The sequence below is a fragment of the Pangasianodon hypophthalmus genome, chromosome 21 (genome assembly GCF_027358585.1).
Source record: "Pangasianodon hypophthalmus isolate fPanHyp1 chromosome 21, fPanHyp1.pri, whole genome shotgun sequence".
Classification (NCBI taxonomy): domain Eukaryota; kingdom Metazoa; phylum Chordata; class Actinopteri; order Siluriformes; family Pangasiidae; genus Pangasianodon; species Pangasianodon hypophthalmus.
Genome location: NC_069730.1, coordinates 20,723,152 through 20,735,886, shown reverse-complemented (window position 1 = coordinate 20,735,886; position 12,735 = coordinate 20,723,152). Strand labels below are relative to the sequence as shown.

General features: G+C 37.3%; 1 protein-coding gene across 1 annotated transcript; it reads right to left on the bottom strand.

The window, feature by feature from the left end:
- Positions 1 to 349: 349 nt before the first annotated feature.
- On the bottom strand, positions 350 to 11,898 carry amer3 (APC membrane recruitment protein 3). The gene is made up of 3 exons (XM_053227510.1): positions 11,848 to 11,898; positions 8,007 to 10,747; positions 350 to 2,658 (listed from the first exon to the last, which is right to left on the bottom strand). The coding sequence occupies exon 2, from the start codon at positions 10,739 to 10,741 to the stop codon at positions 8,012 to 8,014; it is 2,730 nt and encodes a 909-aa protein (XP_053083485.1). The 5' UTR covers positions 10,742 to 10,747; positions 11,848 to 11,898; the 3' UTR covers positions 350 to 2,658; positions 8,007 to 8,011.
- Between the last annotated feature and the right edge of the window lie 837 nt (positions 11,899 to 12,735).

The following is a 12,735-nucleotide window of genomic DNA, read 5'->3' as shown; positions in this document are numbered from 1 at the left end:
ACACTCATACACACACACACACACATACACACACATACACGCACACACACTTATACACTCACAAGCACACTCATACACACACACATACACACACACACACACACTCATACACACACACACACACACACTCATATACACTCATACACGCACACACATACTCACACACACTCACACACACACTCATATACACTCACACACACACATACACACACTCATACACACACACACAGACTCATATATACACACACACACACACACTCATATATATACACACACACACTCATATATACACACACACACTCACACACATTTATAAAACACAAAGACACATTTAATACATATTCACATATTGATTAAGTTTATTAATCACCTTCTTATTCTGTATCACTGACACTGGCAGAGATATTGCACAATAGTAATAATAATAATAATAATAATAATTTCCAGTAAAATAATATTAATTTTCTAAACTAATGCCTTTATATCACCTAAAAAACACATCATGCAACATGTTTATTACACGATATTTATCATCTATAAACCGTTAGTGCGCTACAGGATCGTCTCACATGCGATGATTCATTCACTGATTCATTCACTGATTCATTTACTGATTCGATTCATTTCACTGATTCACCTGAGAAACGACACCAATAAAACACTTCCACGAGAAATACGAGCAGATTCACGGCTACATTTCAAGGCTGTTTCCCCAAAACACTCGTCCTTTATAAAAGTTTTTATTCTTAACATCACTCTATAAACACTTACGCTAAATGTCACAGCTTATATCATTACATTTACGTGTGTTTGTGTTATTGCTATTTAAAATGTTATTCATTGTTCACCTTGTGTGATAAATTAGCTGCTTGACATAACAAAAAAATCTGTTTTTTTACTGTTTTTTATTTACAAATGTATTATATTTCTGCCTTCGTCTAGTCATTTGGATGAATCGTGTCCCTTTTCGCACACCACAATGTGCAATGTGTTATAATACTGTCGCTCTTTAACATGCCCTAGTCTAGGAAACTTCCTCAGAAGAAACACACACTTAGCTCTGAATGTGCTGCTAACAATAACAAGCTAACATGCTAACTGTATAATCAACAATTCAGTCCAGTCAAGGTGATAAAATTATAATTAAATAAATATATATATCGTAATCCAAGGAGAAGATTGAGAAGTCAATGAGAATGTTGCAACAGGAAAAAAAAGCACTTCTATTTTAATTTCTGATGCAAATAATTTAAGATTAAACATAAAAATGCCAAATATTTGTTTTAAACTAAACACAAAGCGACATTTTAATTCTACATCCTTTTTAATTTAATTACATTCATTACATTTAAACTGCAGGCATCTGAATACACACACCTGCTTGCTTTGTGTGTGTGTGTGTGTGTGTGTGTGTGAATGTGAATGAGGTTGTTGTAAAAGCAGCTGCTACATTCAGATCACGTTGGCCCCACACACACACACACACACACACACACACACACACACCTTCTCAGTGAAATAAAGTTCCTCATTCATTTACAATAATCAAATAATTCTGTTACGGTTTCCCGATTTCCCCATTAATCAAGATATTTAGGAATAAACAAATCAATAATGTAAAACAAAAAAGGTTGTAGAAAAAACTATGAAAAAAATAAGAAGGGAGAAATAAAATTAAAAAAAAGAAAAAACATAATAGAGATGAGATGTAAATACACATACACACTGTGTATAATGTTAGATAATAGTAAACAAATTAAAAAAATAATGAAGAAGTAACAAATCTGAAGGTTGTACAAATATAAATAAAATAATATAAAGAAAATAAGGCTTTTTTAAAATAAGGAGAATATATATATATATGAGAGAGAGAGAGAGAGCATTTAAAAAATAAATAATAAATTTAATAATAAATAGGTAGTCAATGTAAAGGTTGTAAAAACCAAACTAATAAAAATGTAACAAAAAATAAAATAAAATAAAACAATTAAAAATAAATAAATCCATGGTGTAATTTCTTCTAAGGATAGTTAATAAATAAATAATAAACGAAAGAAAAGTAATTTTTTCTGTGCGTTCTTTACGAAGAATAATAAAATGAGAATTTGGGGGGGAAATATTTACTTGTCTAAATGTTTCGGGTTTTTTTATAAAATGTTTACGAGCTCATTCTATGTGAGGTTTATTATTCATTATATCTGTACTTGTGTATTTACATTAACACACATTAAAGTTTTACTTTAATGGGTTTTAAACACAAAGCTATGATGCTAACACACACACACACACACACACACACACACACAGTGACGCGCCACACGCAGCTGTACGACGCTACACACTCTTCTCTTCCTAAAACTGTTCTACACAGAACCTTAAAGAGTTCTAACACTGGGAATGTTTACAAAAATATCAACCGTGTTCACTTATGTATCAGTCAATCAAAAATCTCTATTCACTTCAAAATAAAAAGAGGAAGAGAAGAAAAATATTAGTTCACAATGTCAAAAAAAGGAAATAATTCAGATTTTCTCCAACAGAACAAATGAAGAGAGATACATGATTAATTTACATATTTGTTCATTATAAATGTACATTTTGACAGCTGGTGAAGATATTAGCTGCCCGATAAAGTCGCTCTGACTGTGAGATGAGAATCTGCGGAGAAAAACGAGCAGAAAATGTTAATAATGTTTGTTGACTCACAATTTACGCAACAATAAAGTAACAAACACAACATGTGAGTAAACAAAAGTGTGATTTCACAAAACTAAGCTGGACGAATCAAATCAAACAATGCATTATGGGTATTCTGTGGCCACTTCTGTGGTTTCCTCCAGGTTCTCTGGTTTCCTCCATGCCAGTGGGTGAACTGGCGTTCCATTCAGAATGTATTCCCGCTTCCCGCTTCCTGTTTCCCGCCCAGCGTTCCCGGGATAAACTCCGGATCCATCAGACGTGGATTTGTCCAGTTACCTGAACAAGCTGAAGCTGCGCTCTTCTACACTCAAATCTAGAACCTCTTTAGTTGTCTTCAAAGGTTCTAAGCATTGTTAGCTTCCCAAAAACAACGTGTATTTGATATGAGGAACCTGATCTGATTTGCTAACAGTATGAATGAACTTCCTCTGTTTTTCCCTTCACTCGCTGCTCATTCCGAGTCGAAAATGTCCAAAAATCATCGTACGCAACATGTTTTTTAAAAATTTGTCACTTACACATGAGAGTTTACATCACAGTGTTGTTAAAATCAGAAAAAAAAATTTAATCTGGTGTTTACAAACATTTGGAAGCTTGGTGCAGATTTTTTTTAATCTCCTCCACAACACACACACACACACACACACACACTCCGCATTGTGCTCATGGTCGTTACGATCAGTCTTCAGTGGACTTTATGTGCCAGACTGAACAGTGCGAGTCTTTCTTCCTGCTCTGAATGAGGCTCAGTCCCTCACACTGCACATCTGCTCATTAACTCGTTAACTCATTAACCCCGCTGTAGTGTGCTGTGTAGTGCGCACTACTTAGGGCATGTTCTGTACCCTCACCCCCTGTCGTCTTTTTAGACTTTATACTGATACAGCTGTGACATTTATTCTGTACATTAATAAACACCATTTTATTGCTCCTTGCTTGCTTAAAATAAAATGTACATCATCTCTAAACACGCGAGTCATGTAGTAAATGTAAATAACTCTAGTGCCATCTAGTGGCAGAAAAGTGCTCCTGAGACCTTACTGAATTAAAAAACCTTCAGAATTACTAAGCAAGTTTTGAGTGGTTGCAAATGGATTGTGTTATAATAAATAAATAAATAAATAGACTTATTGACTGCCATCTTTTACAAATTTTTTTTTACAAGTTATAACTGTAATAATAAACATGCTAAAAAAATTAAACAGTAAAGATGTTAATACTGAATCATGCTTTAAATAACAAGTTTCAATGTTTTTTACAAACATTTTTTAATATTCGTGTCATGAGGTAGTTAAGACACGTAATTTATTTTGAAGATGTTCAGCTGACAAAATAAAAAAAACAAGTTTGGAAACTGAACTACAGGGTTCATCTCTGGAGTGATGAGTGAAAATCCTGATTCAATAAGAAAATTAAAGGAAAAAAAAAACATTTGATGGAAGAAAGCTGAAGAAATAAAAACAGTTCATCGGAACTGAACTCAGACTTTTGTTTCGGAGTAATTCATCAACTTCACAGCACACAGAGGGCGAAGACGAGCTACAGATGCGTTTACATGCACATCAATATTCCGTGTAAGGTCTATATTCGGGTTGCAGCCATATTCCGAATACTATTTATATGCATACAGGCATCGGAATATTCCTGTATACAGGGTTTGGCTGTTGTAAGTCTACCTGAGCTGCTGTTCCTGAATAGCATCTGTCAGCACCCACAATTCCTTGTGGACTGAGCTGCGCATATTTCTCCTTTCAGTGGATTTTCTGAATAAGGTGTTTACATGCAACACACTTCCGATTAAAACAGGAATATTCCAGGAATGGGAATCGGAATTTGGGGAATAGGAATATAGTCTTAATCTGAATCAGATTGCAATCAGATTACGGCGTTTACATTTATGACTAATCAGAATATCGCCAAATTCTGATTAATATTGGAATATTGATGTGCATGTAAACGCAGTCAATGAGAAAGCATCCGAGGAAAGTAAGAGACTAAAACAGAGTGTGATTCGAACAGATGATGGTCACCAACTCAACTGATCACTTCCATTTTAATAAAAGTGTTGTCGCTGTTTCTGCACTTTCGTGAGTTATTAACAGCAAATTTGGTTGGAAAGGTCTCACACCTTTCTTTCTGGTGCTTTAATGATGAGTGTGCACTACATGACGTCGTAGTCCCACATGCTGAAAACTTCTCAGGGCTGTTATAACGTATTTTCATAATAACTCTGGCTGAGTAGCTGACGATAGGAAATACACATCACAGTGATTATAAATTTGGATAAATTTTAATGCCGGAAAACGTCCTTTTACACGGCAGGTGATAAATCTCTCTGCATTTCCCCTATAAAAAGCACAGAAGATCAGAGATGTGGTAACCATAGCAACAGCAATTCCACAGCTAGAGCTCATCCAATGAGGATCGTGAGATTTGCATTATTTTAAACATGCGTGTGCATCAGACAAACGTCTGACCAATAATAAGAAACAAATAGTTTTTTGTTTGTTTGTTTCTTTTTAGCAAATGTCTACATAAACATGTATGAGGATGATAAAGTTGAGAACTTTAAACTTTTAGCAAGTAAGTAAAGTCACAAGCCGATCATCAATCAGTCATTATTAGAGGACACACGATTGGACGATGGTTTATTTCACATGATGTCACAACCCTAATCTTTACCATGAGAGATTTTTTGCATTATTATCAATGCGTTATGAACAAAAAAAACAAGAAAATCTACACAAATGAGAAGAAATAAAGCATTTTCCTTCACCGGTTCTGAGCCTGTGCTTTGCTCGAGCGGTGTCTTCAGCAGCACCAAACAAACTCACTAAATTATTAACACGTATTTGACTTGACTTGCACTTTAGCTTCCATTTCCACTGATCGATTATGAATTATTAATGAGACAACCTGATCAGAAGTCATTAAAATGCTTTAACCATATCAGACAATAAATATGATCAGGATAAGCAACATAAAATATATCGTTAAGATTAATAGTCAATAATAAAAAGGTGTAAAACTGTTTAAATATTTTTAACATCAAAGGTCAAATGCTAAATAGGATATTGATTTTTTTTTTTTAAAAATACACATTTTTAAACCTAGAATATAACCTATAACCTATACATATATTCAATTAAATTTTAATTTTATTTATTTATATAGCGCTTTTAACAAAGGACATTGTCATAAAGCAGCTCTACAGATTTCCAGAAATATTGTAATATTCGATGTGCACAAATATCAATATTGTGGGACATGTGTAACGTAGAATTATAAAAATATTTTAAAAAATTTAAAAAGATTAAACAACCATCACTGAGTGAGGGAGAAGTTTTTAGCAATGTAGTACTTTGCGACAAAATTGCGATAATATTGCAAACTGATAAAGAATTTTTTTGTATTTAATTGTAAATCATTGCAAGTTTGAATTAAAAAATTGTATATTTAAACTCTGATCAAAGTTCTCTACTGAGGCTTTCTATTTTTATTTAGAATTTTTTTATTAGGAGTTTTACAGTGTGTGGTCAGTAAACAGTGAATCTGTGTCTTTTTATCAATTCCCTTCTCGTTCAGCGGCACAAATGGAAAGACTAATAATAGAAGAGTCGAGTCTCCTGATGTCCTAATTACAGATTCAGCACCAAAACAAGTGTATTATTATTCTACGAACACACACACACACACACACGCACACACACATACACTTCCTGCGACTGATGTAAGCACAACGGTAACACTTTAGCTTTCACAGGTTTTGTGATCACTGAACTGCCTGGTGTTTGTAAATCTGGGCCAGAAAGCTGATGTTAGTGGTGTCTCATTTCCTCCGTCTCTTATTTCCACTCCTGCCATCAGACCTGAGCTTATAATACGGATCAGCACTGAGATGGAGAAATAACATACTGGGGATTTTAAAATAAATGCTTTGCTAACTATATTAAAGCTACTACGTTCCCCTCAGTACTGTTCAGTGATGGATAAGTGGCTATGCAGCAGAAGGACAAAGGACAAGGACACTTCGTTCCCTGGAGCTGTGAGGAACTCATCATGTATCCTGGTGCAAGATACACTACTCCTCTGGCCCTCTATATGCTACTGTATATCAGGGGTCTTTAGTCTTATCCAGAAAGTACTGGTGTGGCTGCAGGCTTTCATTCCAACAAAGCAGGAGTCACACCTGATTCCACTTGTTTAATCAGATCATCTCAGTCTCCAATCAACTACTAATTGTGCCTCCAATTTGGCTGTAATGAAAACCTGCAGCCACACCAGCCCTTTATCTGGATAAGACTGAAGACTCCTTCTATAGAGGGCCAGAGGAGTAGTGTATCTTGCACCAGGATACATAATTAATAATATCACAATCAAAACGGGAACATTGTGTGTAAAGTGGGAATATTCCCTGGATGGTGATCATGTACATCTTCATTCACACCTAGAGGCAATTTAGAGTGGTCAAGCCACCTACCAGGAGGTGGGAGAAAACCAGAGAACCCGGAGGAAACCCACACAGAGAACATGTGAAACTCCACACAGACAGTAACCTGAGCTCAGGAGTTAACCAGGAATCCTGGAGCTGTGAGACGGCAATGATACCCACTGAAGTGCCATTCTAGATCCAGTATACGCAATATATGCAATATTGTGTACAATCTACTAAAAGATCTTTTATAAAAAATACAGCCTAGCTAAAAAAACTGGCTCAGGTTAAGGTGTTGGGTTACTGAATGAACCAATCGCCACCACCAAGCTGCCACTGTTGGGTCCTTGAGCAAGACCCTTAACACTCAACTGCTCAGCTATACACTGTCTCAGTTATAAGTCACTCAGTAGTAAGTCACATAAAAGCATCAGGTAAATGTAAATAACACAACTTCTTATAATGCTTGCTTCTTTTGATGTACATACTGATCTCTGTTCTCTCACTGTTGCATGTTGGACCAAGGCATTATCTCCTGAAGAGTTCAATATATTATCAGTATTAATAACTTTCATGAGGTGCGCTCTACCTCAGTTCTTCTACTTGAAGGTTAATATGACATGAGCTGTTACCTTTTAATAACAGCAATAAAACTAGAAAGCTGTAGGTTTTATGTCAAATCACACACTAAAGTCAGTTTTTATATAGTCCAATCCAATCTTCTGGGACTCCCAATAGTGCTCATCTTTGCTTTCTTATCAAGAAATCTAAAAAGCTAGTTCAGGTATAAAATGTGGAAATGTGAACTATCTGTGGGGTCAGTGAAGATTGGATTGAAAAACACTGCCATAACTGTAAGTGGACAACATAGCACCTGCTTTATTTCTTCATCCTGCACCTTCGTTCCATCTTCTTCTCCTCTGAGGTTACGTTGTCTGATAAGCCATCCCTGTTCACCGCTGGTCTTCTGTCTCGTCGCGATCTTTCACGCGTTTTTTCTTTGACCTTGATGGCATCGTGGTGCTCTTTTTTAGAGAAATGAGAGGAGGTAGCACTTGTGAGAGGAAGGGATGTTGGCCTTGAAGCTTGAGATACATCAGTGTCCTTGAACGGATTAGTTTGTAGGTAGCATGGACTCTTGTATGCTTCCAGGACTAAACTGTCTGATCCATTGGTTGCGACAAGGCCAAGCCTCTTCGCCTCCAGTAGGGATGGACTACATGCTACATGGCTGAAACGGTCTTTGACATTTGTACTATCACCCACTTTTCCTGTTACATTCCCTTTCTTCTTGGGCTTGGACTTGACATACCTCCTGGCACGATCTTTCCTTGGATAGTTATCACTTCCTTGATTGGCGATAGCTCTCATTTCATGTTCAGACGGATGTTGGTTAAGCTTCAACGAAGACATCTGATTAGCACACTGCTCAACTAGTGAAAGAATACTGATGTCACTTGCTATACCGCAACTGCTGCTTGGAGAACGAAGCAAGACTTGAGGACTTCCTGCAAGCTTAGCTTGGTAAAGATTAGCACAAGGCCACAACTCTGACATCTTTATTCGTTCAATGAAGGAGGTGCACGAATGGCACAAGTGTAGCTCCTTGGCACCATGTTTCAGGGACCCCTTGCAAGATTCACAAAGAGATTCTTTGTTTATGGCCAGCACAAACAAGGAACTCGTTCCAGAGCCAGGAGAACATCCTACAGGAGACTCCAAATCCTTGTTGGGTGTTGATGGTGAGTTGATATTGAATATTCTGAAGCATACATGACTTGTTGGGGTCCTTGGTTGGCTCTCTGGTGTTGTAACCACTCCAGCATGGTGTTTCACTGTATCCACTGAGAGATGACCAACATCTACTTGACAAGGTTTGCTCAATTTAACGTCAGGTATGTTGTCTCTACTATGAGTGGTCCTCAAAACTGCTTTACTTGGGACATTTTCAAGATCCGTTATTTGAGCTTTTTCTTCTTGACATACATCTCCATTAGCGCCAGTGCTAATCTCTGGAGTTCCCAACTCTGCATGGTTACCCTTGATTTTCCTATGGTTCATCCAGTTGACGATACCCATAGCCAGGGAAATTTCTGTATCACAAAGCTTCAGTAAGCAGTCCTTCCCTACCCAGTTACTCTGCAGAAAGTCATGGCTACCAATGAGGTCTACTGATAGAGGAGGTGCCAGGTTCTCTTCTGATCCAATATGGAAGCTGTACATGGATAATGGGAGGTCTGGACTTGGCTGGCCAATAATGCTGCTTGGTAGATCCAGCTCATCATCAAAAATTGGGGTCATTTCAGCCTCACTTGGATCATAAAATAACTCATAGAGAGCATCTCCACTGTATGTGTCCCTAGGGAATTTTCTGGAAAATATTGGTGTTAGAGATTGCCCGGTGTGATCTTCAGTAGAAATACAATCACAGTAACCCTCATCACTGGTGCTTTCTTGGTTCTCACTTTTTGGTGTCACTGTATGACTCGGATTATTTTCTTGTTCTGTCATGTTTTTGCTCGTATCATTCTCAATGGGATATGCTGTCTCGTTTGAGGAGGATGATATAGAAATTGGTGTAGAGGTTGTATTCATTTCTTCACTCGAACTTTGACTAAAAAGAACAGTCCTATTGATGGTGTCCCACATTCCAAACAAGTCCAAGACTTCAGGATGAGAAGGTGATGCTAGTTGCTCCATGCCTCCCTGAAAGGCAGCAGGACTTCGTTTCAGAGTTTCGCTGGTATCCCTGCTTATTTTAAGTTTTGGCATCCCTTCAAGAGAGACAAGATATTCCTCATCTGCAAATATCTCTCCACAACCGGCTTGTGAGCCGAAGCTTTTCAGTGACACAGCATCCTCGCATACGTTAGCGCACCCTTCACTCGAGGAGTCGGAAAGTGTGTCATTCTTTTTGCGAGAAGTCCTGGATTCACGGCATCTTGAGGATTTCTTAGTTTGTTTTGTTGTTGGTCCATATTCACGACATGGTGTACGTGGTGATGTTGTTTTCTCACTATTGTGCTTCTTGTGGACAAAAAGGTCTTTGATGGCCTTTTTGGGCTTCCTAAGAAAGATCCTTTTCTTTGGAATGGACTTGGCGATGGAAGGCACAAACGGCACTTGAGGTGTCAGATTGCGGTAATCAATGATTTCCCGGTTGTTGGCAGATGTATACTGATTTTCATGTAACAACCGATGAGTTGCACCAAATTCAGGAAAGCTAGCACTGTTAACAAGCCTGGTGTGATGATACATGGATGGTGAACATGCTTGATCTCTGCTCTCAGGACTTAATGGGCTATCTGGTCTAATTTCCATCACGCAGTCGTGAGTTCTGCTCTTTTTAACATAATCATAGCTAAAGTCTTGAGTCCACCCATCAGAGAGACTGGAACTGATGTCTGGGGAAGGTATGTCCAGGGTATTTGGAGACAGTAGATTCTCTGAGGACACATTTGGATTGTTTTCACTGACAGTAATGTAAACTGAGGTGCCAGGAGAGCCGCCTCCTTCAGCGCATTGACCTTTACTTGTCTCTGTTTTAGGACTTTTGTCCCCTCGAGTCTGTTTTTGGTTATTGGACAACTCCATATTGCCAAGACACATTCATAACTGTACACGGAAAAGACAAAATTAAAATTAGTGTTTTTGTTCCATGTAACATTATAATGAATTTTACTCCAATACAGGACATATCGAACAATGGAATTTAAAGATAAATAACTAAATGATAATAAATGGAACGCATAAAACGCCATCTTCACTGTCTTTACTTATTTAGTTAGTTATTTTATTCAATTCAGTTTTAACAGACCAACACTTTTTTTATCCTGACATTTAAATATAATCAATTTATTATTATATCACTTGACTTATTTATTTACTATCTGTTTGTCCCTGTAGGATTTTGAATGGGGGAATGGGATTAATCCAAATATAAAAAACAACAAGCCTACAATTAATGTCAACTTAAATCTAATCATAAGGTTTTTTTTTTTAGATTAAAATGATTGTGCACTAAAACAAATTTGTACTCATCTTCAAGCAGGAAAATCTATTTGAATGTTGAGGGTGTGTGTCCTATTGCAGCATATTGCTGTAATATCTTTATAATTAAAAGATTATCACTTTAAAATTCCTACTGTTGACTGTAAGTGCCATCACTGTTATGTTCATAAGCTCATCTTGTTCATTAAGGATGTCATGGCTCTCTGATTTAATACAATAAAATAGACGGTTTGTGGTCGAGATTTTTTAAAAATGTGAGAAATATTCTCAGTTAGGTTCCATATTTCCTGCTGTAGCTGTTTTGATTTACATAATGAGCCTAGGGAAGGTGTGCTAACGGCTAATTGGTGTTTTGACATTAAAATCTGACAGGATTTCATTCACGAAAAGACGTGTTTACCTCAGAAAATCACGGATATGAATGAAAAACGCATACTTTCGCTCTAAAATGTGTGTAAATGTAGTACACAGTGGTATTAGTAGTAGTTATATCCGCACTGGTTAGTAGGCTAGTATGAATCCCTCAGCAGTGACCGTTGAGAGGCTGCGCGTGACACTCGCTCGCGCGGCACGCTGGAGCAAAGTGGCGGGAAAATGGCGTTACCTCAGATCTCGTAAAATAGCGTGCTTGTAATAAACGCGACATTACGGCGTCTTAGAGGCGTAATAACGACTGACAACAGCATTAAACGACCTGTCCATACCTGTAAGACTGTCAGGATCTGCTGCACGCGCGCGGAGCAGGGAGCTGGATGCAATGTGGGAAGCCAAAGGGTTCAGAAACGCGTTAATTCCCACGCGTTTATTATTTATCGTTATATCTTACAAATAGTAGTTTGTATTTAAACTGGCACTGAAGTAAGTGTTTTAGAGCTTCTTTATACCTGTCCTTTAGTGTTATGGACACCACTGTAATAGAAATAAAGATGCTAGAACCTAGAAACAATACGAAAAATAGCGATTAAAAAGTTTTAACGATTTTTATTAGCGGTGGTCGTTTCGATTCATCCCAGTGATACGAATCTTTTGATTCCGTTCAGCAAAAAGATACTGATTCGTTCACTGATTCGTTCAAGAGGTCTTCAGTGCAGCCTGAGGCGCCATGATGTATCGGATTAGATCCACTACGTTCTGGATGTTGTAACACACATACATCATAGTAGGTTTCGATAACATCATGAATGTTTATTCACGCATGCGCAAATTTATTTAGACAGGAAAGTGACAGAAAAATGATGGCTTGATCGATGGCTGAGACAATATGTCAGTAAGTAATTCGTCTAGGGTTAGGGTTAGAAAATCCAGTACATAATGGCTTTAATCCGATACGTTATCGCGCTACAGGCGGCAGTGAGGACGCACTCGATTCGTTCAGTGACCTTTTATATTTCAGTGACGTTATATCATACACCAGTAGGTGGCGCCAGTGAGTGTATTTTTTTTTTAAGCTATTATGAGTAAGTCATTGTTCCGTTCACTTAATGACATTCATTTAAAAACTCCAAGTTTTCAAAAGACAAGTTTTAGTATTATGATTTATTAAAATTAGCACGTCCAAATCCCAAAGAGAAGGTCTAGTGAACTTATTTTCA